This window comes from Larus michahellis, chromosome 13 (assembly GCF_964199755.1).
Source record: "Larus michahellis chromosome 13, bLarMic1.1, whole genome shotgun sequence".
Taxonomy (NCBI): domain Eukaryota; kingdom Metazoa; phylum Chordata; class Aves; order Charadriiformes; family Laridae; genus Larus; species Larus michahellis.
The window spans coordinates 13614563-13642267 of record NC_133908.1 but is presented as its reverse complement, the minus strand read 5'-3'; the positions used below and the strand labels follow the sequence as shown (position 1 = coordinate 13642267).

Below are 27705 nucleotides of genomic sequence, written 5' to 3'. Positions count from 1 at the left end.
ATGCTTGAAAACCCTACCTATAGCTCCTATAGGAGCTTCCCTTGGGTTCCTAAAACACTCACTGTAATTACGTAATTTTCTGTGAAGCCCCTCACCAAAATTCAGCGTCTCTGCCCCAGGACCCTTCGCTCCCCTCCTGGCAGCGGAGGCACCTGCACCAACTTGGCTTTCCTTGTGGACGCCTCCATCCTCTCCACTTCTGCTTCCCCGAGGCTGCACCCTGCCGATGGGCCGCTCAGCAGACGCTGGTCCCCGCGGGGACGAGGACCGGCGGTGACACGGGAAGCCCAGCCAGGCTGGCAGGTGGCACCCCTGCAGCAGGGACGGCGACAGCGGGGCGCCGAGCCGGGACGAGCCGAGCCGAGCTCAGCCGAGCAGAGCCGAGCCCACACGAACCGAGCCGTGCCGAGCCGAGCAGAGCCGAGCCCAGCCGAACCGAGCCGAGCCGAGCCGAGCCGAACCGAGCCGAACCCAAACCAGCCCAGCCGAGCGCAGCCGAGGTGTTCCGAGCCCCCCCGAGCCCTTCCCGCGCCGCCCGGTGCGGGCCACGGGCCGCCGCCGGAGCTGTCCAGCCGCCCGCGCCCGCCCGCAGCCCCGCCGTCCCCGCCATGCGAGAGCGATGAGAGCAGCTCCTCCAGACGCAGCCCGGCAATGGAGGATGATTTATTCCAGCTGAGACAGCTGCCGTGAGTAGCGCCGGCAGGGCAGCGGGGGTGCGCGGGGCTGCTTCTGAGCGGGGATGCGGTGAACCCCGGTTGATTTTTAAGGGAATTTATTTCTCAGGAAGTGTCTTAGGCCCCAGGAAGCAGGCCATTTTCCTTGGATAGCTGCCTGGGTTCAGCATCCCGGAGGCATGCACGGATCCGTTTGTTATATAAATTCACTCAATTTTTAATTTATTTTTTTTATTGCAAGAACTTGATGATGGTAGAAATAAGGAGGGGGTGGAAGGAAACGGTGGGAAGCGCCAAAGGATTTTTTTGAGAGGAAACAGTACTATTGCATTTGCAAGGTGGATCGCATCTGTAAATAACGTTGTGCTAGGGAAGGCGTCTTCCTCCGCTCCCTCCTTCATGCCGCGAACTCATTGCAGAGCAGAACCTTTTTTACCAAGGTGTGTTTGCAGCGAGTATCCCAGTATTTGCTAACTATATTTTTTGGAGAAGCAGACACTGCTGCACAAGGAAAATGCCGTTATTTGTGAGGAGCTCCTGGCTGTTGGGATGTGGTTGCTGGGTCTGGGCAAAAGGGTGATAAAAGTATTGCTGCCTTTTAACACCGGTATTTCCTTTCCTTTTCATGAATGCAAAATGTTTCATTTAAAAACAAGTGCATTTCTCCTAATGCTCCATTATCAGGTGCTTTGAAACGTATTCCTATTTATAAATCATTGGCTCTGCAAGGCAGGGAATAAATGCTTAAAGTTGCTTTTAAATATTCATGAGCTCATGTCAATGACAGAGCAAACTGTCCCATAACATTTCTAATAAGTTGGGAAAATAGACATGAACTCCAGTTATTTTCAAATACTTAGTTCGGATACATTCAGCTTGTCAGTAAAAAGAGTGAGATATGATTTCCTTAGGCCATTTTTCCTGATTTTGTTTTTTTTAAACAAAACACAGAAAAATCTTCTGAAGTACCTTTCAATGTAGGTGTAATTAGACGTACTTGGTGCTGTGAGATCTTGCAAACAAATGCAGCTCTTTGAGGTGTCTCAGCTACGAAGAATTTTGCAAGTATGGAACAGTCGGTATCACTGTGTGGTTTTTTCTTCATTCGTGTCAATTTGTTTCATAGGTTCCTAAGTAATAAACATATTTTTAAATTTCCTGTGATGAGGAATGCGGCCAGATAGCTCTCTACTCAGATTGCCATTGAGGTATTTACAATTACGAGGTCAGTCAGTGCCTTTATATAGCGTCTGGAACCATCATCTCCAAAACGGTCAGTTCTGAAAGTCGACTCCAACAAATATTACAAAATAAGAAACAGTAATACAGAGGTTTTGTGATCGGGTACTTTAAAGTCAGGAAGGTTTTTATTGGCATGTTTATTTTGCTTGTGGCTTACTGGGACACCTGAACAGTTACCAGCATAGGTTGTATGAATGATTTTCAGCCATAATCCCCTGGAGTGATGGCACTTTAGACCTCCTGAAATCTGGTCCATATACTTCAGTCAACTTTGCACCAGACTTTGAGACTGCTGAAGTTATAGTAATAGTCCTCTTTAAAACATACAAATATGAAAGTTTACTTCCTGTATAGTTAAACCAGGTGCTTGTAAAGCTTTTGCAAATAAGATATGAATGGTACTTTGATATTAATTGCCCTGTGTAATAAAAAAGTAATCTCACGGGCATACAAATTTCAGTGTTTGTTTGCTGAGTATGTATTTTGTAGGTGATATGAGGATTATATCTTCGGTGACAATTTTAACACGAGAGTAATAATTACTTGTGTTTGTCCTATAGGGACAGCAAAAGAAAATTCAAACCAAGTTAGTTGTATTGAGGTTAAAAAAACAATCATATGAAGAAAACGTGAAATTCAGTTTCTCAATGGAACTAAATACAAACCTGAATTCAGAGTTTCATTGTTTTGTTTGTCTTTTCTTATAACTGAGTGAGGGATCCTCTGCATACCCCAAATCAGAATGTGCGATAAACCCTAGTTTCACTGCAGTCAATGTAGTTTTCCTGTTCATTTCGAACAGGCCTGGGGTTTTATTCTGTGTTCTTATGTTTAAGGTCTTCAAATGTTATCTTAGAAAACAAAATTTGTGAGACTCTTGTTTGTCTGCCAAGACATGAAGGCTGGAGAAAAGCTTTCAGTTTCCTGATGCAGAAGTTACTAAAGTAATACAAGGAATGTTTGCCTCATAGAGATCTTGGAATGCCCTGTTTACCTGAAAAAATCAGCCCAAAACATCTCAACGGCCTGCAAATCACCTGTCCTAAAAATGAGTGATGATGTCAGGAAATGATCACTGTTCTTCTCTCTCTCCCCAGGTTACTGCCAGAATATCCTTAGTGAATATGTGCAATTCCCCAGATGGTATATAGTCAGGCAAATAATACATGTGCCAGGACTATGAGAAAAAAAAAAACAAACGTTTTGTATCCCCCTGCTTTATGTTTCTACCACAGTGAAATCCTAAGCTGGCCTGAACGGCTGGTCGTGGCCAGGACTTCTGTCTTTGTAAAAAAACCCATGGGTGACTGAGATGTTCATTCCTTCATCCTCTTGTCCACCACTGGACCAAAATCCATTTGGGGAGTTTTGTAGATTGCCCACTGCTTTGCCCTTATATCAAGTATTGATTGTATCATCAGCACTTGTAAGAGAAAATAAGAGTTGAGGCCTTGCCAAATATGAAAAGTCTTTCAGGTCACCTTTAGAAGTGTCACACATGCATGTCAGTTTGCTGCAGCTGCAGTTGGCAAGGATGCTGATAGTTTAGTTTTGCTGACCTTTAAACCAAAGGATTAAACTGAAGTTCAAGAGGCTCTCTGCCAATCTTTATTGTAGAATTAAAACGTTAAGGTATTGGAAGCTAGAAGTAGTAGCAGCAAGACTAATTTAATCTATTTCCAAAAAGCTATTTCACCAAAGTCCAAGGAATTGTCAGTTGCCAGGATGAACAAGTTGCACTGATGTTGCATGTAAAGTGAAGGAAGCTTGAGCAATCTGTTGCATTAAGTATGGTAGATTGTTCCAAAATCCTCGTTGGGTCACAGGACACTTAATTGATGAAAAATGGACCTCCTCTATATGCATGAAGCGTTGTACAAAATCACTCTAACCAAAACACGAAAGTTGTGTCAATTTAGCAAAGTTCTGTTTTCATGTCTTCTTGTCTCCGTGGCCTTGCTGCAGAGATTAGGTGATTGTCTCTCAGCTACTGCCAGAAATGATATAAACTATAGACAGCTGTGAGCGTGACGCTCATGTGACAATCATCATCTGATATGCCAGGGTTATAATTGGCAGGCAGGTACGCTCTTCCGTCTTGGCTTGGACTTAATGAGAAAAATACCCTTTGATTCACTTGCTTATTCTGCCCCACCTCATTACCTAAGAGATTCAAAAAATGCAGAGATGAACCAAGTACTGGAAATCAAATAGTTCCTTAAAATACAGGTATTTAATTAAGACTTCAGTTCAAGACAAGAGATGAAAGCAATCATACCCGTAGTCACACAGTCATCACCATGATGGAAAAAAAGTCAGTCAATTCACTGAATTATCTTATGAATCTTGCTTTACTAAGTAATGTTTAAAAATCTGACAAACTTCAGGACTTCTGCTTCTCCTAAGACACAAATCACTCTTATGAAAACAATGTGGAAAACTCTTCCTACGAGGACAAAGCAACTGAAATTCAATGACACGGCTATGTCTAATTTGCAATGAAAGTCTAGGCACACGAAACATGGCTATCATTACATATGTATCATTTTATCATATTTTTATAACCTGTATGCTTTTATAACTTTATAGTTAGCATGATAATGTCCTCTTCGTACAAAATCGATGACTGTATCACAGAGCAAGGTACTCTAGAGTTTTTCCAAAGCCAGTAACAACAGGATAACATATCTAAAAGCAGATACAAATGAAAGTCACAGCATCCTCTGTGGATGTGAAACGGAGACAGGAGCGCGGGGAGAAACCTGGCTGCTGTTTGACCATGCAGGGCTTCAAGAGTAACCAAACACAGCTTCGACCTCAAAAAGACCCACCAAAGTATTAATCCTTGTTTCTGTATTCTCAGGGTGGTCAAGTTTCGCCGTACTGGGGAAAGTTCAAGGTCAGATGAGGATGTCATTTCAGGAGAACACGAAATTCAGATTGAGGGTGTTCGGACAGAGCTAGAGCCTGTTGAGCTTGAGGATGGAGCTGCAGTGCCAAAAGAATTTGCCAACCCAACTGATGGTGAGTAGGTTTCGTGTTTTCCTGTAAGGAGAAAGGTGTGGCCTCTTCGTTTCAGTCGTGTTGCAACCAGGCTGAATATATTTGGTTTAGAGAAGTTAAAGATCCCCAGATAAAAGAAGGAAACAATAATACAGGCAAATCATGTTACACCTGAAAATCATGATTTAGCTGCCTTGTTCTCTGAGGGATGCTTTATGTGTTTGTTTTTACGTTACCAGTAATAGACCCTTTTAAGCAGTTTTGTATCCAGTTGTCACCACCTATTTCATAGAGGAGGTTTGACTTCGTTTCCTTTAGAACTGCTCCTAAAACATCGCCCAGTTTACTCGAGCAGTTACACGTGGCTCACCTTCAAGGCTGAGCATGAGGCTTCTGCAGCGTTCCTGTCTCCTCCTTGCCTAGAGGACAAGAGGGACAGAATGAACCTACATCCCAGCCTGAAGGATCCCTGAAGGCAACGCTAGTACGAGAAATGTTGTTTTCGTCTTAGCACAAGGCAAATCAAAATTTTGTAGGATGACTGTTTTCCCAGGGCCTTATTTACGAACCTATTGATGCCATAGGAAGCCGGAACAGCATGGAGTGAGCTCAGTGAGTTTCTCAAAAGACTCAGGGCCTCAGTGCAAGTCCGCGGATTTAGGTGGAATTTCAGTTGGCACATTGCCCAAAAAAGTGCAAGTGATGCAACGGCCCAATATGCTGAGCCTTAGTGCCATCGCATCAAATGCCTGGGTTAAAGTCACAAACTGGGGTCTTATGACGTCTCTGCTTTGTTTTATGAGTTAGATTTTGTTTGATTTCCCTTTGGTTTGTGTTTTTGTCTTTTGCTTTGTGAGGATGTCCAGCTCTTAGCTAGATAAAGCTTTTCTGTGGCAAATGTACTTTTTAAGCTGCTGGAAGTGTTAAAACTTTGAGACTTAAATTGATTTAAACAACTTGAATATCAAAATGTATTTTTGTTGTGTATTCCATTTTGCACTTCAGCAAAGGAATTTGAGATACCTCAGCTTCTTCAGATAGAACAAAATAATGAGGTCATGACAATGTGTGGGAAACAAGAACCATCACCAGTTTTAACAAAAGTATGTTTTAAGATATATATGTCTCGGACAAATTCTCGATTCAAATAATTACAGTTTTTATTCTCCATGCAATAAAATACTCTCTTGCAGTTTCCATCACTTGCATAGTATTGCTCTGTGCTGTTGAACAGCTCAGATACTTCTCACCAGAGGAAGCTGCGATTCAGTGGCTGGTGGAGTCACTCCCAGGAGTAATAGGCTGAACATGTGCTGGAGTCATTGGTGCTACCCTCGTTTACTTCTATGTGAATAAAATATTCTAGGAATATTTAGAATTATTTTGGCTTTAGCGCAATTCCTGAAGAACATAGAGATTTTCCTCAGTAGGAACTGTATACAAGTTCAGTAGCTCTCTCATATATTTTAGATCTCAGATTACCCGGTTAATAAGTAATTGCATTCACAGAAAAATCTGTCTCAAGGCATGGCTCTTACTAGGAAAGGAACACACTTCTGCACTAGGATTGTTTTCTTCCTAGATACTTTCATGGTGGAAGATGCGGTGGAAGCCATTGGATTTGGAAAGTTCCAGTGGAAGCTCTCTGTTATTACTGGATTAGCATGGGCAAGTAATTGTTATCAAGGTCAATTGCATGATCGTCAGTTAGAGAATCTCAGTGATTTCAAATAATGTAGCCATTCTCTGTAGACAAAAAATCTCCAAACAGATAATTGTACAATAAAGAAGGAATTTTACTTGAAATACTAAAATGACAGCTGAACTGAAACTTGTTATGTGGGGGTAACGAATAACTGATTGATTTCTCTGTCTCTGAAGTTCTTATAAATCAGAAGTTCTTATAAATGATCTTTATTTCTTATAAATCAAGTTCTTATAAATGCTTGTTTCAAATGGAAAGAGCACTACGCTATTCCTACAGACGCAGATCTCTGTTTTCGTGCAGTGATTTTACCACATTAGCTACAATCTCTGTTCTCTGTATTAGTCAGTGTTATTGTAATCTCAGTTTCAGGTGAAGAGCAGCCCAGTACTTGTAGTTTTAACCTTGATATTAAGAACAGAAAGACGGGCTTTGTTTTCACTTTTGTGATATTTCTTGATGCACTAGATGTTACATCTACTGCGGTATATTTTAGGGTACTGATACCTGGAGCCTGTACTTATTAGCTATCATCTACATATAAGGTTACAATCTCCCATGGTTTAGATCCTAAGTCAGTAGTGGAGTTTGGTCTACAGGTGATCTATCAATATATTTGATACAAACCCAGAAGTGGCGTCTAAAGGAGAAAGGGAGGAAGTTACAAGGTAATAAACAGCTCTGACTGAATCTGTGTGTAAAGGAGTTGAAAGCTCATCCCTGTAATATGCAGTATGGAAGTGAATGAGCTTGGATGACTGACCAGACAAACCTCCTCGAAATCACCCGCCGATAACTTTGGATTTGGCTCTTTGAACCCTCTCTGCCACTGTTACTAAACATTATGACAATCAGAAATTAGTTTAAAAGTCCACCTGTTGCTTTTTTTCTCTACACTGTGTACATCCACCGCATCTTGCAAACAGAGCTGTTTTGTTTTACCTACAGAATGGGAATAGCACAGAGCAGAAACAAGGTTAATTTCAAGAAGGTATATTGTTGACTGCTATGACAATCTAATTTTCAGGCAGTTATTTATTCTTGTTTCTTTTTTACCCTTCTAGATGGCAGATGCTATGGAAATGATGATTTTAAGTATCCTAGCTCCTCAGCTTCATTGTGAGTGGCGATTACCAAGCTGGCAGGTTGCATTGCTCACATCGGTAGGAAAAATAACTGACAGCTCCTGTATTCTGTAAGGTTTTTCCACTCATTGTTATTCAGACATTATGCTTTGTATCCCAAAGTTAAATCTGTTCGTGGCCTTTGTAGATTGCCTTTGGCTCGGAAGAATAAAGGAGTCTTTTTTAAAAGTCAGAACTTGAAGAAATGAAACTCAGTGAGAACTGAGGAAAATTTGCAAGCTTCAGGTTCAAAGGTTCATGTAATTTCCAGGAAAATGTATGAATTGACTCAGACTCATCCTAAAATTCAAACTATTTGATTAATTAAAAAAAAAGATTGGTAAATTTTGACTATCTTTCTTGAAAATCTTTCTCTCTCACCACATTTAAGTTCGCTTATACATAGACAGACTGGGAGCCATGAGAGAGCGCAAACAATCGCTTTTTGAGGTGGATCGTCCAGTGATCTCTGCAAGCAGAGCTCTTATAATACCACATCTAAGCATGGTCCTATGATGTTGGAAACATGCAATGCCTTTAGGGATAGGAAGACCAGTTTTGGGACCCTTCTCTCAGCGTATGCCACTTTTATATGGCATGGACTCTGACTCCTACGTTTCCTTTAGCTTTTGATGCCGTTTGTGGTGGTGTGTAAATTGGTCAAAATGCGCAGTAGATTTAAGTCAATTAAGATCATGTCCTTTCCCATACCTCAGTGCAGCCAGCCCGTCTGAAGGAGGGTCTTGTTCCTTCTTTCAGCTCAGCACAATTTTATTCTTGATGAGCAAAATCAGAAGGAGGAGGGGGCAATGGACATGAGGCAAAAGCTTTGACAAACAGAACTGCTTCTTACCCCACTTATTGCTTGACCATGCACTTCTTTCTCAGCCAAAATTTCTATGGTTTTAATGCGCTGGTGGGGGAAACATGCTCGGGTTTTGCCATTTACCTTCACTGGGCAGGGTTTTGTTTCTCTCTCCATCTTCAGCATAGACTATACTTTTTGGTGTCGGCTCTCAAAAGCGTGCAATATATTTTCTTTGACACCTCAGTCTTTTTTCAGACTTTTCTAGAGTTGCAAGGTCTAATTTTATCTCCATTCAAATCTGAGACAGCTGGCTGAGAATGGCAACAGGAGACTGGAGGAGGGCTGGCTGAGAAGTACTGCATCACACGGGGCTCCTACAACAGCTCTGTCTTGTAGATCTCAGGCAGCACTGATCAGCTTTTATTCGTGAATATGTTCATTGGAACTGGAGAACTCAGCATCTTCCAGGGCTGAACTCACAATGTGTATAATACCAGAGCGCATGTTCTAGTTTCAGACTGGTTTGTCACTGAATGGATCTTTTAATTGCAATTAAAATTAAAACCGGGGGTGCCTAGTTGCTTCCCCTCTCCAACCCAGGCACTTGGTCCTGTCTCCACTTGCCTGTCCCCTCAGTAACGCTAATGAAACTGTCAGTGGGGCCTTGCTGTGAAGCAGATGAAAGATGATTTTGTGGGTTATGAAAACCCTTCGGCTAAAAAACCCCACAACTCAGAAACAAGAAAATTATTTTAATTTAATGGCAAACTGTGCGCTCCAGTCATTTCTTATAATTCATTTTCTTCCATTTATCAAAAGCTCAAAAATATTCAGCACTGGTCTCATTCAGTTCACAAATGAACAGGTAAGATAAAGGTGAGGTGATGACAAGTAGCCTGGCAACTACTGAAAATGGGCCCACCACTGGAAGAAACTGAGAGACGTTGGCTTGAACAGGCTGCTGACGCTCATCCCCCTTCCTGGGCAATGGCAAATTCCCTTTCAAGTCAACGGAAGTGAAGTTAGTGACTCTTGAAAAATCCCACTATATGAGTCATTATCTTTAATAGTCTCTACTGCAAAAGAACTATACCCAGAACAGCTGGACATTTTGCTCTGTTGCTAGAGCCGAAATTTTCTAGTTTCATTGTGAACTTGTGTTCTCTTTGCTGTTACACGGAAATTTTCACTTGTCTTTTTGTTAATGGGAAGATTTTTTTCTGGTGTTTCGTAGGTGGTGTTTGTGGGAATGATGTCCAGCTCCACCCTCTGGGGAAACATTTCAGACCAGTACGGGAGAAAAACAGTAAGTCTTCAGCTCCTACTAGAATATATTCTAATATTTCTACAGTGTGGATGTTTCGGTGCATGATGTTCACAAATATCATAGTCCACATGTATGAAGCAGAATCAAGCAGAGCCAGAATTGTCCTCCCATGAAATAAAAGGAATTTGAAGCTCCACTTTACATTTTGTTAATTTGTGTTACAGCAGAAACTCTTTTCTTTGTATTTGTTTGCTAAATACAGGGCCTAAAGATCAGTGTGTTATGGACACTCTATTATGGGATCCTCAGTGGTTTTGCCCCAGTGTATAGCTGGATCTTGGTGCTGAGGGGCCTGGTGGGCTTTGGGATTGGAGGAGTGCCTCAGTCGTAAGTAAATATTCACAAATCCAAACTTTCTCTTTTCTATTTACTTTAAAAAAAATGCATATGTCAAATTGAAGACATGCCTCTGTTCCGTTGTCCCAAACCCATTTTTCTCTAAGTATTTTGAACCTAATATATTAAACTCTGAGAAGGCTTTGAGAATATCTAATATATCACTGAGGTGAATCAGATTTACAGGGACTTTTACGTGAACAAGCTGGGTACCTAAATGTAATCTGTTATGTGCCTTAAGTCCTTTAAAGCTTCTCTCATTCCCTCAGGTAAACCGTGGTGAAAATGAGAGGCCCGAAGAGCCCACCTAGAAGTGGGTAAAACACAACAGAGAGCATTTTGTAGCTGTGCCTAAACATCCCATTGCTGGATTGTATTGGCAGAGTCCATAAGGGATGACATGGTCTTGTTGCAAGATAGGTCATGACCGAAGCACTAGCATTGAGAGGCAGAGCTGAGCCCTGACTCCCGGTGTCTGTAAAACTGCAGATTATTCTTCAGTCAGAGCCTGGACTTGCACATCTGAACCTTAGTTGGAATTCCAAAACCATGGAGCGCAGACCTGTAGCGCTGAAGATATCTTGATGGCTCAGACACATTTCTAATAAGAAGGCAGCATCAGGATATTTCCCTATTACTGTGTCATTCCATTCACTGAAGAGGAGGATCTCTAAATTTTCCGCCTGGAATAACTAACTCTGCTCTAGGCTTTTAATTATAAATGTAAAGGGAAGAGTATAGCCATTCTCTGTCTGTGTAGTCTTTTATCCTTATTAATAATAGATATTTTGCCCTATGGAGGTGCTATTTCGGAGTAATCAGAGTCTAACTTTGATTGATGCCTCATAGACTTCTTCACAAGGCAAGTCAATATCCTGTCTTTTCTATTGCCATTCCCAGATAAAAGGTTCAGAGCTGAGATGGAACATTACAGTAGTATTAATTTTCTTTTACTGCTCTCCTGCCCACTTTTAGAAGCTGCGCAAACGCGTAACATGCATGTAGAATAGGAAAGTCGGTAGCCTGCTGTGTGTTGACCACCAGTGAGGCAGCTTCTGCCACGCAGTTCCAACTGAGCGCAACCGGAATGAGGCAGGAGCACCACAAAGACAAAGCAGCAGAGTTAATAATGCCTCGTACTGCGAACACATATTAATGATGTTCCACAGAACCCCAGCGGAACAGCGACAGCACAGCTAGTGCCACTTTACAGAGGGGCGGATAACGCACAAAGGCTACGTGACTTAATGAGAGACAAAGAAGAGCCGGTTACAGAACTCAAGAGTGGATTCCATTGCTGAGTCTGTTTCTCGTTCTAAATATAATAGTGATTCCTTTGGCAGAGAAGTAAATGTGTTTGAAGCAGCTGCTCTCTGGTATCCTTAAGTAGGGTATGTAACTTTGGCTATGAGTGCCTGAATTTCAATGGAATGAAATAGCTATCTTTATAATTGTAGTATTGTATTCTATAATGGGTATGAGAGAAAGATTGGTATGAAAGGTGCTATTAAAAAGAAAGCATCCAGCAATAATGAATTAACTGACTATAGCAGATATCCCTCTATCTATACGTACGTAGGAGCTGCACCTAAGAAGCAGTGGCTTCCTCTGGGAATTTTCTGCAAGATATTATCTGATGCTGAGTATGACCGTTCATCCACACTGCCAACATCTGGACTTGCAAAGATATGGAGTATTCTCTTAAGAATACAGTTCTGTACAGTATTGATCAGCCTCTGTTTTATGCTGCAATATATAGGGGACTGCTCTACATTTCATTATGTGATTTTACTTCCTTCTCCTCTTAATCACTGATTTAATATAATATTGTGGGCAACTTTGTACTCCAGTGAACTGAGTTCTAGGAAGCTACTCGGAGATCAATCCACCATTTGTTAAGTTAGTAGGAGTTTTGTCACAAGCATCAAAGAAATTTAGAGGCAGAAGCAGGATGAGTCAATGGAATGCAAACAGAGTAGGAGCAAAGAATGACAAGTCTTACCAGCCGGTTTGAAGAAGAAAAGAGATCCTTGACTGGCTGCTGGCCCTTGCATTCATCCTCAGGAAATACTCACAGAGAAGCTGTGCCATTACTCCTTGGCACAGTCATGAAACAAAGACTCTGCAGAGTTAGATGATTTCTTTTTGAATTCCCACAATAAAAGAATGCAAATTATTTTATACCAGTAACATGATCAGACCTTGAAAGTATTCACCTCTTGGAGAACTGAAACCTGGCAGAGTAGACTGATGTAAAATTCTCTTCAGTTGTGAAGCCCTGAAGAAATACTTTACCCAGCAAGAGTTTGTGTTGAATGCTGATGGACCGCACTGAAAATAACCAGCATAATGCCTGTCCCGGACCAAAGGAGGGCTGAGAAAATACCTGCATCAAGAGCTGCTACATCTAGCTAACAACTATAGGGTTACAAAATCACGCAAACAGAGCAAATTCTGCCCTCCATTGCAATGATGAATTAAAGGGGTTTTGTTCTGATGTAGAAAGGGGAGTCAGAACCAGTGTCCACAGTCTTGCTGACTCTGAGGGCTGGGAATGGTTTTGCGTTACTACTGTGGGTTTGGCAATTTTAATAAAAGGCAAACGAAAGGTTTGAAACTCTCTCATTGTGCTAACGTGGCATTTTTCTCAACGTGCTAACATGACATTTTTCTCAATGTTCACTCTTTACAGGGTAACCTTATATGCTGAATTCCTTCCAATGAAAGCCAGAGCCAAGTGCATTTTATTAATAGAGGTGAGCAGTGTAGCTGTGCGTACTGGTCCCTAGAGGGACAAATTCTGCTGTTGGTTCCATCCATTCAGTCCTACTGACTAGAAATCTCACACATAGCAGCACTCAAATCCTGATTGTCCAAGTTAGTGCGGAGCTGAGATTACCCCTATACACTAGTATTAACTAATTCGGGTCCAAAACCAGCATAATACATTTGGGTGATACTCTACTCTTTTTGTTGAATCTGCCTTTTTGCAAATTAACTTGCATCCAGTGCTGTGTAAATTACTGCTCTTAGCGCGGGGGGGGCCATTTGGGTGTCACCTAATTTCATGGTGAAATTAATCTGCAACTCAGTAATGGATAGTGGAGAACTGACTGTTCAGTAAATTCAGGGCTAAATTCAGCTCCCCATATTCACTCCAAATGCATCAAAGTCACAGAGAGCAGATTTTTGTCCTAGAAATACTTTAAGGCAAAATTCCCAGCCCTTTAATTGTTGGTTGAAGGGTCAGAGAACAGTATTATCACTTGTCTGCATCAGTCAGTGTAAGGAGCATCCTTGTGGAAGACCTCACCAAACTGAAACAGCTTCTCAATGCAAAACCAGTTTTCTAAGATAGCTGCTGGCTAGTGCTACATTCAGTTGATTAATCTTTCATAAATAGAGTTCAGTAGATAAATTACTACTTTCCGCGTTACTTCTGTTCTGCCACAGTTTGGCTGTTTCTGAGCAACCCTGGGTTAGAAATATGTTCTGAATATTAAATAATGTGCTAAGCGGATTCGTAATCCAAAGGAGAATAATCCTGCATGGGTAGGATATGCAAGAGGATGCCAGCTCCGTTGTTTGCTAAGAAAGTATCAATTCCTTCTTTCATCTACAGGCCAAACACTGTGGCTTTGGTAGCTTGGTTTCGGTAAAGAAAACAAATACCATAAATCTCAGGGTGGTAGCTGGGAATAATACTCATAGAAGGATATATTAATAGTAATTTTGCTTAAGAATCACCATGTGATGAGCCTATTCCTTATGAGAAGCTACAGTTAAACGTGAGTGTCTGGAGAAAGTCGATGCTAAGTTTTCAGAACTGAGCATTTTACCTTCTGCGATATTTAAACAAATCCCCTTAAAATGTCTGGCCTCTATTTCCATACAGTGGTGCATATTTGAAATGTCTCTGGCATTTCTCTCTCCAGCTGTCCCTGGAGAGCGCATCTTGGAATGTTATAAAGAAGGAGGCCTTAAGAGCACTCTAATTCTCGTTTGTGACTGTTTCTTTTCCCTTTGGCAGGTCTTTTGGGCCATTGGGACTGTGTTTGAAGTCCTTCTAGCAGTGCTGGTGATGCCCACTCTTGGCTGGCGGTGGCTTCTCATTCTTTCTGCCCTCCCACTTTTGCTCTTCGCTGTCCTATGTTTTGTAGGTATTCTTTCAAAGATAAATACGTGTTCCATCAATCTACCACTTCTCTACCTGATTCTTTAACCTGATTGAAGGAAATCCTGACAGTTTTTGAGCTCTGTGTTGGTGTCTTCTTTGAAACGTTTGAAATAGTGACAAAAATGCTGTTGTTTCAACAGGGTGCTAGTAAAAACATTCCAGTGAGAGCTGTGTTTATGTGACTGTAATTGCTGGAGGACAATGGTGGGCTGGAATTTTGTGAAACCAAATCAGGCCTGGAAATCTCTCCAATTTAATGAGTTTGTTTCAGCTAAGCTCAGTGGAATCAACATTTTATTAAAAGCTGTTGCACTTTCCCTGGTTGCTCTTTAGATTTTTAAATTATTTTGTCAAAATAGAAGCTTTTATAATTACCGGCCACGTTCAAAATCCACCCACATCAGGGGTAAAATCTGCATAGTGCAGGTCAGATTCAAAAATAAGACGTATATGAGTTAAACCTGAGCATCAGTGCACTGTTAGGTATTATATTTGTCAATCATTCAGCCTTCTCAAAGATACATGTCCTTCTCAGGTTGTTCAGTAGCTCTTATTATTCCTTAGTCCCTGTCATTGTTTTTCAGGAATACCTGCAGTTATACAGGTGCTAAGATGCTTGTTGTGCCTACAGCATCTTGTTATCTGCCCTGGATGCTCTGCCTTTCCTGCTGGGAAGGTATAATGTAAAGAACCTGCAAAAAAGCCTAACTTTTCTCAGGAATAAAACTGAGGTAACAGAATGGAAAGATTTTAGACTGGAGTTCTGACTTTATGGTGAAAGTGAGGTTTTGCAGTTTCTTAAATCCTGCTGAGGAGTTTGACATTTGGCAGAAAGATGGTTCTCTGAATTGTTAAAGACTAGTTCCGTAATCCTTCCTTATGTGAGTGGTCTGCTGGCGTCACTGAGATTTCCCACTGTAAGCCCACAAAGAAGAACCCCAGATGGTTTATTGCTGTGTTTTTGACATCACTGTTGCATGTGCTCTGCTTTGCCCTCTTAGTGGCTGCCAGAAAGTGCCAGGTATGATGTGTTATCTGGAAATCAAGAAAAAGCGATCGCCACTTTAAAGCGTATAGCAACGGAGAATGGAGCTCCAATGCCTTTGGGAAAATTAATTATTTCCAGACAGGTATGTGCAGGTAACAGGCACATTAATAACGTGGGATACAGTGAAACTGGGCTACATTCACATGTATTTTTATAAGCAAATAATCAATGTTAAGTTTAATTTTGATGTCTCAACCAGTAGTAAAAAAATGAGAGATGATCATATATGCCTCTTTCACAGTGAGGAAGAGTTAGTTTCTTTTTTTTATTTACACGAAAATCATGAAAGTGAAAAGGACCTTTATTGTGGGCATTAATGTTATTTAACCTCACGCTAAGACCCTATTATTGAAGAAAGTCAAACCTTGAGGCTTCAGAATAACTCAGATCAGAACGCATGAGACAAGATGGAATTCGACTCTTTAGCTGTACCTCATTCTTAATCTAATCCTGATTTTCTGGAGTGGGAAAGCTGCAAGCTTCTATTCAGTCCTGATGCATGGAGAAGTTCAGGCTGTTACTTTTGAGCTGCGTATTACTGTATGAATCGCATTGGATTTTTTTTTTTTCCACTTCAGCTTTATACGGCCAACTTTTCAACACCCCTGTCAGCATCTAAAGCAGCTCTGCATTTACAGAACAAAGAGCAGACTTTTATAAGAAAAGAAAGTTACAAAGTTAGCCAGCAAGGAAGGACGGCCGAGGGAGACTTGTAGATTTGAACGACAGCAAAATTGTTAAGCTAGGCAGGAGCCTGTTGGTAATGACAGTGTCTTATTAATGAGAGATGGAGGTTTGATTTTCTAAGGTCTGGATCAGTGAGAATTGGAGCTCTCGTGCGTTTCACAAATATTTGGTTCAGTCATGGTAATTTTGATGGGCTGTGCAGGAACGCTCTCCATGTTTTGGATGGTTTTGTTTTCAGGGTGGGGTGGGAAAGTACTTTTCCTTAACCACAAGTTTATGTGCTGCGCCCTCCACACCACGCCGTTTGAAAAGGGTCTGCCTGCAGGAGGGCTGCCCATAGTTCCTCGGTACCTTACCCTAGATCCAGAGCCCTGAGGGGCTGCTCTAATTTGCAGGAGCTGGCTGTCGGCCACGTGAATCATATGCCACCTGTGGACTGGCAAAGTTCTTCCCTACCTCTTTCCAGCCCCACCTTGTTCTGACAGTTTCTCGCCTTCCTTGTGGAGGAGTAGCCTACCCTGTGCGTGAACTGCTTTTGGTAACTTTATGCTCCTAGAGAATTCCCCTTGGCAGAGGAATTCTTTACTTGGATGCCAGCTCCAGCGTGGCCCCTATAACCCGAAGAGCCTTCAGCTGAAACCAAACGCTCATCCTGAGCTATAGTGCACAGTAGCGTGTATGGTATTATCCCTTACCACTCCGCATCCTCCAGTCCAGGACCAGTGAGCGCCCTCTGATCATCTGAATTCCGCTTGTTTCCAACAGGAAGACCGAGGAAAAATGAAGGACCTTTTTACACCCCATTTTAGATGGACCACATTGTTACTCTGGTTTATATGGTAAGAGGAAATATAAATGGTTCAGTGCCACCGCAATTCTATATGGTTTTTAATGGAGGTTTTTTACAGTATCACTAAAATACAGCAGCTTCCTCCCCCCCCAAAAATCCCAACCTGTATTGATTTGTAATTGATTAAACCACCCAATCACTAGCGTTCTCAATCTAATTGCCATTTCATTTTGTAAATGCTGATAGGAAATAGCTTTGAGGTAGCACTTAGTGGAAGTCATCACACAGTGGGCTCAATTTTGATTCATGTTGTTTACTGTAGGTTTGACCTGCTGAGACTTCCTCTCTCATTTTCTTCCTTGCAGGTTTTCCAATGCTTTTTCATATTATGGCTTAGTTTTATTAACTACAGAGTTCTTCCAAGCAGGAGATGTCTGCAGCAGTGAGTACTAGTCCATCTTTTATTTTTAAATATACCCTGTTAAGTGGTGGAATATCTTTTATTAGATCACCTTCTGCTGCTAGTTTGGCAAGGACTGTAGCTGCCAGCCTGAATTTTAAGGGATCCACTTAAAGGGTTACTTATTTGAAACATTTTTGATAGACTTCCTCATCTCCTGCACAATGCAGAGAGGTCCTGCAGTGTCTCTGAGTCCAAAACGTAAAACAGCAAGACAACCTTCAAGTGAGTCCTGTTGGAAAAAATATCTGTTCTTCTTGAGAAAAAAAGTGATTGAATAAATGTAAGTTTCCAGATTTGACAGGCCTAATTAGTTCTGAGCTAGAGATAACTGCTGCTGCTGTGGAGCTCCCAGGGTCTCAAGATGTGAAGACCTGCTGAGAAAAAAGATAATGGTGGGAAACCATCACCCTTTTTGTTGCAGATTTTTGTGTAAAAAGAAAAGTGCTTTGACCGCATTAAGAAGAGGCTTGAGAAGTTTGATTCCACAGGGGAGGCATGATTGTATTCAGAACACTTGTAATGAGTGAAAGCTGTCTGATAGTTGGAAAATTATAGAAAGAAGATGGATAGTATTGGGAGAAGACAGATCCCAAGCTTGTACAACAGCGTATTAGCTATTTGAGAAGTCTAACTCTGGTTAGCCTCCACAAAGGAGTGTGCATCCTTTAAAAATACTTGGTTTTACACAGACATGGTATTTATTCAGTCTTCTCAAAGTATAGATGAAGTGTTAGTATCCCAGTTTATGTAGGGAGAAACTGAATTATTGATATTAATTCTGTTCACTGTCCTGAACCCTGGACTGAAAAATAACTAAGCCTGTACAGCTGATAAGGAAGTGCAAGTTTTCATTCTGATAGTGATGGTTGCAGAGGTAAGACATTCTGACGTTCTGAGTAAGTTTATAAACTGTTCAGTTACAGCTGTATCTTCCAGGTAGAACATAACTGTTGTGCCACAGGCTCTTTTCAGTACATCCCTTCTATCGGTTTCAGCACTAAAAGGGATAAAGACATAACAGGAGTAAAGGAAGGTAAGCAGAGAAGAGATTACTTAAAATATATTAAATGTTCGGATTTTATTTTTTTCCTTCCACAGTATCCAGTAGAAGGAAAGAAGTTAAAGCAAAGTGCAGCCTGACCTGTGAGTATCTGACAGAGGAAGACTACACTGATCTGCTCTGGACAACCCTGTCAGAATTCCCTGGTAAGTGGCAATAAGAAGTACCAGTTATTCACTGCCGGTGGCTCAGTGGGATTGGAATGGGCTCTGGTACAAGCAATGAAGTGGGCTCCTCTCTCTGGCCTAATGCCAACGTATTTGCCGCAGCACTGGAGCTTCTTGCTTGGACTACTTGATATATGCTGTACGCACAGGAGCTGTAGCTCTCCTCACTGCCCATGTCATCACTACAGATAAAAATCACTAGTAATTGCTTTGTGAAGCTCTAATGGCCCATCTGACTATGGATTCTATCCAAGCAACGTATTAGGCGTTCAGAGGAAGAGTAACAATTAAATCAAAGGGGCAGAATCACTTGAACTTTTATCCATAAATGACTTTCCAGAACTATTTTAAAAGGATCACGGGTATAGTGAATCAATGGAGAACTTGCTCCCTAAAGGTCTGTGCTCAGCCTCAGTCGTGGCTTCCAGTCAATTCCGGTGAATTTCAATGAACAATCTGACATAGGACAAGCAAGATAGTTCGTATGTAATAGCCATCGTTTCTTCAGGTGTAGAAGATGATCTCTCAGTGTTAATCTGTTTGAAATAATATTGTGAGGCAGTGGTCAGGTTATTTTCACTGCTCTAGATTATAGTTTCAGGGACAAATGCTCAAAGAGAAGCCATTTAATTGGTGAAAAATTGTAAGTCTGACTGATAAATACGCATAGTCGCTACCTAATAGGAGGACTGTCCTGTATAAGCCATTCTGGGAAGGATGTCAGTGTACAGTGGACAGAAAAGAGAGTATGTACTCTCGGACTGATGCTATAGCTGAAAGGACTGATTTGATCCTGACACATACTAAGGTAGGAGTAAGAAATCTTAACAGGGACACCTCTGAATATGGCACTGAATATGGCAGCTGTGATGCTTGAATAATCCCCACACTTGCTGTACATCACCTTTTAAAAGGATCTGGAAAAGCTGCATAAGAGAGAATACTTAATGTTGTGAGACTTACAGAGCTTGGTCTATTTCCTTTATCAAAGAGCAGGTGGGAAATAACTTGATGGCAGCATGTAGATAACACAATGGAAAAAAAATACTAAGTTCTGAAGAGCCCTTAAATCTAGCAGTAGGAAGATTAGCAGGGAACGGTGGTCAGAAGCTGAACAAAAGATATTCCGATGAGACACAAGACAAGCATGTTTAGCATTCACATTGGTAACCACGGCAGTAATCAGTGGTTAACAGCTGTCAGAGTTGATTGCTCACTCCCACGTCAGCGCGTAGCCCCTGAGCGTGCGGGCATGCGGCTGTGTGGACCAGTGGGGCTGTGAACATGAAGCAAGATTCACCAGCTGGGACACAGAGCTTCTGTTTTTGGGGGGCAGCAATGCCTAGGGCAATCCACTCCACACCCCTGCCTGATGCCTCTGCCAGCAAAGTATTTTAAAGAAAGAGAGAACAAAATTTCAAATCTAAGTAATCCAGCTTATGTTAAAAGCTAGCTGCTGCAGCCTCCACCTTTGCTCAATTCCCGACAGTCAACTTCTCTCCTTCTGCAGGTGTGTTAGTAACACTATGGATTATTGATCGGATAGGCCGCAAGAAAACCATGGCCCTGTCCTTTTTTGTCTTCTCGTTTTGCAGTCTTCTGCTGTTTCTCTGTGTTGGAAGGTAAGTAAAACATGGTGAACAGCTGGTATATCAGATTCATCCGTGTTCTCTCTTGATTATGGCAGGAGAATTGGAAGTGATGGTTTGAAAAGCCGTGAGATGGTCGTGCTCAACTGGAGAAAGATTTAAGAATGGTGTTAGGTTTTCTCACCAGAGTTTGGAAGGAAACCAAAAGAAGCAGGAGAGGAGAAATCCTTCACTATAATGTTGTGGACGGAACAATCCAAAGGGGAAAATAAGAGCATATGCCTGAGCAGTAGGTAACCTTTGGACAAAGTTTAAATCAGATCTGATGTCATGAGCCTCAGTAGCTGGTTCGTGTGCTGCTCTCTGCCATTCATTACCTGTGTTTCTCCAGGCTGACGGTACCGGGGCAGTTCTTGACAACCAAGCCGAGCCTCTGCCTCCCATTCAGCTGCTCTGACGGCTTCACTTGTCATGGGCTCTCGGTGCTACGGCACGATTACAAGAGAAGCAATAGACACAGACTGGCACAACCTTGAAGTTGTATACAGCATGGCTGGTGGAGCTCGATGCCGGCATTGCTAATATGTGGGGCCCGACTTTCAAAAGAACTTGGGTTCACATTCTGGTATTGTTCAGTATCTGTTCATCATGCAGACTTTCCAAAGAACAAGTCAGGGGGCAGCTCTGCCCTTGAATCTTAACGGTACCAAATTTCCAGCTGAGCTCTGAGAGTTTGCCTCTGACTGTGTCTGGCCTTCGCGCCACGTGCGTGCGACAACGTCCCTACCCTGGGGCTGACGAATGAGGAAATAACCAAACAGCCAGAGGGAGAGCGCTCTGAATTTAAACCTTTTCGGGCATGGTAAAAAACCTTATAGTACAGAAACCTCGTAATAAGAAGCCTTACAAAGCTGCAAATATCTAGGTGGTACGTAGGTTCGTGTCTTTTAAACAGGAAAGCTGCACCCTCATTTCCTTCCCATATGTGCCATTTTTTTGTTAGCACCATTCATAACATGGAATATATTTTTCTTATTTAGATAAGCTTAGGCATTCGCTCCTTATTCCAATAGGCCACAGCTGTCAGTTGGAATGAATACACTCAGAAAACTGATGTGATTGTGGGAATGCAGATTGTTTGGCATCGTTGTTATATTAAAGGTCCAGAAATAATACAAAGGGTTCATTAAAAAACAAAAGAAATCGTTCTGACGATTTAGCATTTTTATTGCGCTTGCCTCCAAGCTAAACAAACAGATTGTACAGAACAATCCCAAACACTGCTCTCCTTTTTATTCTCACAGAAATGTTCTTACTGTGCTGCTCTTCATTGCAAGAGCTTTTATTTCAGGAGGATTTCAGGCTGCTTATGTTTACACTCCTGAGGTAAGGAGGTTGTTTTTGTAATGAGAATATTTAAGGGGAGTGAGAACATGGTGGGAAAGTCATTTTTGTGACCTCTTCACAATGGACCTTACCCCAGATATGAGTTGATGATCTCATTGTCATTGTCTAGCAGAACTTGCTGTAGTACCACGTATTAATTTCCATCGATTTAGGAGACTAGAGGGAAGAGAACTTCCCACTAGGGTTAACAGACTGATGCTTTGTTCACAGGTTTATCCAACAGCCACGCGTGCTTTGGGCCTGGGAACATGCAGTGGAATGGCTAGAGTGGGAGCCCTCATAACCCCCTTCATTGCACAGGTAAAATCCCTTCTCCTTCCGAGACTGAAGGCACAGGAAGGTGATGGGGAACCTGCTCTTCTGCTGTCAGGGCCAAACCAAGGGCAATCTGTGCGTGATGTGTTGAAGGAGGGTTCCTGTTGCCTGTTCCTTGAGGAGAACTCGGGTTCATCTCTGAATTTGCCTCTTGCTCCAGAGGTCCATGTGGTGGGGGATAAATAACCGAGAAGCAGGCGGCTGGATGGATGTAAGGGCACCTTGGAAGCCACCATCTGGAGGTGGGGTTTGTGAGAGGCAGGGAGTTCCTGTGTGTGGTGCAATGCCACCTTTCTCTTGAGATCCCAGGCTGAGGTCCTGGAGGATGCAAACCTTAAGGGTACGTGGCGTGAGAACAGGGAGGCTGGGGGAGCCAGGCTGCACAGCGACAGGACTCAGAAGACTGTGTCAGAAGCTCTGCAGAGCAGTAGCGAGAAAACTTGTGATTTGCTTCAGTCCTGCCTAATACCTGAGGGCAGCAGCACCTCCTGGCACTTGTTTTGTCCGTGTTCAATAGCTCTCTGTCATCACTGAGGAAAGAAATTACGCAGCAGTGCACATTAAACATTTTTTCCAATACTGTAATTAAAATTTCTACTACTACATTAGTATTAGTATTTCTGTGATAGGGTCAGGGATACTATTCTGTATTTTCTGCCCTTTTCTTCTGCAGGTGATGTTGGAATCTTCAGTCTATTTAACGCTGGTGGTTTACAGTGGATGTTGCCTGCTGGCCGCTGTGGCTTCCTGCTTCTTGCCCATTGAAACAAAAGGTCGTGGCTTACAGGAGTCCAGCCACAGAGAATGGGGACAGGAGATGGTTGGGAGAGGATCTCATTCCCCAGGGGTTACCAGGTCAAATTCCGGATCACAGGAATGATGGGACATGAAAACCTGCCGAAAGAACGAATGATAGGAGCGAGATCTCTTTCACAACAAATCCAACCCTGAAGCATAGAAAGCTGACCATCCTCTCACTGCCAACGTCATGTGTCAAACTGCAGGAACTTTTGGGTTGAAGCTAAGCAAATTGTGTCTCTGCTGCTCTTCGCTCACACTCATAAAAACTTTACTTCTGTATTGAGAGGCGTTTGATCCAGATATCATTTGAAGTTTAGCAGGAAGGGTTTTTCTTAAGTCTGTTGTGCTTGCATGGTCAGCTCTTCAGCTTAAAATGTCCCGTGTCAAGCAAATAGCTAACTGAATGCAACTCAGTATAAGCTGTAATTAAAATAATGTACTTTTGATGCCTAAAAACAAAAGACTAATATTTATTGTGTACTTGGCATAGCACACGGTGAATTCCATACACTACAGAATAGGTTTTATGAATTAGATGCCTGCCTTGCACTTTTTAGCCATCAACAACAACAACAACAACAAAATGTGGTAACGGCAAACCAACCAATGCTTTCTAGTTCCCTCGCTTATGGGTTCTGTTCCTTGAGAATTAGCAGGTGCTGATTGCTTGGAAACGATTTTTGGAATGTTTCTGCCATCCAAGGCAGGTAGTTTGCGTCAGTGAGGCGTGGTATTGTTGCAGAGATGGAACCTTATATAAGAAATGTCAATCTTTGTGGTTTGGAGCAGAATTTGACTTTTCTACCATTGCCAGAATCATTGAGCACTCTGTCTGTGGCTTGGTGAAGACTCCTTCAGCTGTACCGGTGTCTCTGTGTGTGTGGAGATGCACGCCGTGGTTTTCTGCATGGGTCCGGGTATGTTTCTGCTCAATTTGCCTAAGTATGTTCTCGCGGTGGTGTACCCAAAACCTTTTTGATAAAAATGCCTCAGTCTGAACAGCTGCGTGTAGCGGCTTGGATGGAGCTGCTCTCAAGTGTCTCCCAACAGAAGCTGGCCTCCTGACAGAGACGTTTCGATAGCTGCTGGTTGTTCACTGACTGTAACGGCAAGCTGGTGACAAAGGAATGTAGCTGCATCATGTCGTAAATGAAGAAAAATCATGGGAAGAGCCGAACTGTGATCATCCTTAGATGAGGAACTTCACTCCTTCAGATGTTGCCCCTCAAGGTTGATGATTCTGCTCTTGCCAGAGAATGTAACAGAGTTCAGGCGAGGAGAAGTTCGTCTTGTGTGTCAGAAATCTGTCGCCACGCAGGCAGTCAGATTTCAGAGTCTGTGGATGTGCAGCGAGGAGAGGCGTAAGGAAGCTGAGGCATGTCTCATCCATGGCTCAGCTGCTTTTCGGGATTCCAGACTATGGAACACGCAACCAAATGTAAGTGAGACGGACTAAATGCTAATCACTAGGCGGTGGGAAGCAATACATTTTTATAGTATGTGTGGTCAGTTGTCTCACGTAACCGTAGGTAGGTGCAACAAATTTTTGCACAGTAGAATATTTTAAGTAGTATTTTCTGGCCCCTTTTCTGTGGGGCAAGAATAGGTCACTGAGTCCATTTTTAGGTGCAATACAAATGAACACAACTGGGGCTCAGCTTTCACTTAGGGTTCGACAGCACTGTGGTGCAGTATAATGCTCCAAGACACGTTAGGCTGTTTGCTTATAGCACTGGAGGAAAATTAGAAGTGGATAATTCCTTAAAGAAACTGAGGAAACTCAGACTAATAAAAAAAGGCCAAAGAGTTATTATTGATATTCTGTGTGTGGGTATCTTCTGCTGAGAAAAGTTGAAGTTTGACAAGGCACCAAAATGCCTGTCCATTCATTTACCGCTCGGTGATGGCGACTGCGATGAAAGACTCCAGAAGCAGTTGGTCCGAACAGGCAAACTTTCCTTTTCCCAGTAATATGAAAATGCAGTTCAGCTCACAGGGGATCCCGCGGTAGATGTGGCTGATGACACAAACACGCTGTCTGTTCCGGAGGCTGTTCCCACGCGCTGGTTTGGTTTTCGCTGTCTCTGCCGTCTCTGTATCCTGTGTGCTCAGTCTCCAGCGAGCTCCAGCTCCGGTCGATCCCCAGTAAACAGACAGGGCTCTCACGGCGCCGACAGCCAGCGCAAATAATTTGTTTTCATCTCCTCCTGTCAGGCTGTAGTTGGATAACAAAAAAAACCCCCACACTATGCAACTGGGGTAGCTCAGTGCTGCCTCGCAGTAGAGATGGATGGACTTGCTTCCCTTGGACTGTCCTCCGGTGTGCGAGAGATGGACAGGACATTGGCAGTGAGGAAGCAGTTCCTGGATGGGTTTAGATCAGATGTTAGACCACACGTGTGACCAGCGAGGTAGAAAACCTGCTTTGCCTTTGCATAGTGCGGACTGTTCACCTTTTAATGACGGTTGTGACTATCATCTTCTCCCTCCTGCTGGTGAAGGCGCTTGAGAGCCTGCCAGTCCTGGCACGGACCTCACGGGGACACATCCAGATGCTTCCGAGCCTCTCGCCACGGGGGCTTGCCATGAGCTGCGTTCACAGTTAGGTGGACACCCCAAAATTGGGTGGCCTCTAGGAGAATCCCCCATGGGAGGTGAGAATGAGTATAAAGTGCATGGCATCCGTGGCCTGAAGGAATGCCACCTTACAGCCCCGCTCCTAAGTTTGTTTGTCTGTTATTGAGTGTCTTTAGTTAAAATTCTGCTTTTCCAGTGTTAACGTTCACATATCGCTTCGTTCTTTTGAGTCAATATTCAACAGTTTTAAAGGACTGCATTGCAATGGCCTTCAAAGGGTGCACTCAGAGAGCTTTAGGTGAAGTATATATATATATCATAAACTTGCACGTATGTATACTTCAAATAAAATATTTCCCGGGTAAAGATTTATAGGTAATGCAAAACCTTTTCGCGCTGTTGAGTAGTTCACTTTTAACCTGTGACATTTACAGTATTAAAAGAAAACTGAAGGCATTTTTGCTTTTCACTTTTTACGAATTCTGCATTGAAAATGTATATAACGATGTAAACGGCCAGGATTGGTCCCGCTGAGGACAACTTCATACTCCGGGTCTTCGATTTAAAGACAGCGATGCCTAAAGCGCGATCCAAAGCTCCCTGAAGTCTGGGACAATCTCCCGTGGATATTCGTGGGCTTTGGATCAGCTGAATAGAGGGAGACAGAGCGGAGCCCCCGCAGCTGATCCCACCTCACTGAAATCAGGAGGAATCGATCGGGCACTGAAGAAGCCCAGGTTCAGGTTTTGCAGGTCCGTATTATTTTGCGTATGGTTAATAAGGGAAGGACATCTTAGATTGTTCACCGAAAAACTGAAGAACATCCGGGTTGATACACAATAGCCTATAAATAATCACAAGTCATATTTTGTTAATATGGCAACACCATTGACGTATATAATAAGCTTCCAAAGATTGTTGTACACAGTCGAGTATTTTTCACGGACGAAGGAATTAATATAGTTCATTTAAAACAATAAAGTGAGATAATTTTGAATTAAACCTGAGAGCAAACAGAACTGTGGGATTCAGAGATTTGCTAACTGTCCGATATATTAATGTGCAAAGCTGTTGTGGGAAAAATAATTCTCCAAGTGTGCTTTGATGGAATGATTTATTATTCCTAAATGCTTGCCGAAAGAACGTTGAATGTTTTTCCTGTGTTTGAATGTACAGTTTCTAAGCTGGATACATTTTAATGTTTAAAAAACTTTGTGTATATCGAGCTTGTTGTAAAATACTCCTTTTGTTCCTATGTTACTGATGCCACACCGGATAGTTTAATTCCACACTAGATATTTTATGTTAAACAAATAAATAGTTTTTTCAGTAAAAATGCTCGTGGCTGTTCTGTGGGACTTTTAGGAAGGGTCCGTAACTTTACCGTTCTTTCGCCTTGATGTTCAGGGCTTCGAGGCGCGCGCTGCTGGGCGGACTCAGCTGGATGTGCGAGGGCTCGGCACGTGGCAGGTCTCGCTCCTCTCGCGTGCGTGTTTGATGCGGTTGGACAGGGAGAAAAGCCGCAGGATTCGTGTTTGCATTTCAAGTAACCTCACAGATAACTACGGCTCAATATTTTTAAAATTATCTTAAGATCTCCAGTTGCGCTTTGCTTTTAATTCAGTGTGGACAATACAAACCGGGCAGTTTTGCTCCTTGCCCGGGGGCGATTTCTAGCAATGCCTTTAACGCTGCAATATGTGCTTGGGGATCACAAAGGCATGTTGGGAGGAGGTGGCAGAGCGTCCGTCCGGACTTCGGGGCGGGGAGAGTTCCTTCTGTTTATTTACTCTTTAATGTAAACTTTTCTCTTTTCCATCTCTTGTTTTTATAAAATATAATTAAACGCATAACCTTGGCTGCATTCCGCTGCCCTTTAAAGATACTCTTATTTTGATGTCCAGTAATTTCCAAACAGAGGGTTGTCCCTGTCCGAGTCAAAATGACTAACGAGCTGCAAATCCTTTGCATGCCAATACAGTGTGTTCTCCTCTCGGCGCGCATTAATCTCCCTGCTCACAGCTTGTGCCGCCGCCGCCGGTCCGTCGGGATGAAGAGTCTTATTTCTGGGAATGGAAACAGTTGGTAACCACGGCAGGGTTCGTATCGTGGAAGCAATACTCGGGGAGAATATTCATTCTTCTGTGTTTTCTGTGAACTTTTTGGCATCCGCAGCCGCTTCTACAGCTCATTCTCTTTTCCAAAATGCCAGAGCTGCTGTTTGCTTACAGAGGATAACTTTACTGATACTTGATGTGTTTCCAGCTTTGTTCTGTGTCACAGGCAATCGTTGTTGAGAACTCCGAGTTCATAAAATGTGCTGATGCCGGCCGCGGGAGATGGGGCTTTGTGCTTCTCGAGACAGTTGGTGCAGTAGCCGTCCTGGCGTCCCGCTGCCTCCCTCT

General features: G+C 42.6%; 1 protein-coding gene across 2 annotated transcripts; it reads left to right on the top strand.

The window, feature by feature from the left end:
• Positions 1-124: 124 nt before the first annotated feature.
• Positions 125-24539, top strand: SVOP (SV2 related protein). 2 transcript variants are annotated; one of them, XM_074606404.1, is made up of 16 exons: positions 127-686; positions 4780-4940; positions 6502-6587; positions 7689-7787; positions 9791-9862; positions 10086-10210; positions 12912-12975; positions 14250-14375; positions 15398-15526; positions 16897-16970; positions 17287-17363; positions 18483-18590; positions 20122-20233; positions 21505-21586; positions 21818-21907; positions 22596-24539. In XM_074606404.1, the coding sequence occupies exons 1-16, from the start codon at positions 652-654 to the stop codon at positions 22800-22802; spliced, it is 1647 nt and encodes a 548-aa protein (XP_074462505.1). In that variant the 5' UTR covers positions 127-651; the 3' UTR covers positions 22803-24539. The 2 variants fall into 2 exon arrangements, with proteins under 2 accessions (XP_074462506.1, XP_074462505.1); XM_074606405.1 differs by lacking the exon at positions 21505-21586 and having other exon boundaries at positions 125-686; positions 22596-23174.
• Positions 24540-27705: the final 3166 nt, after the last annotated feature.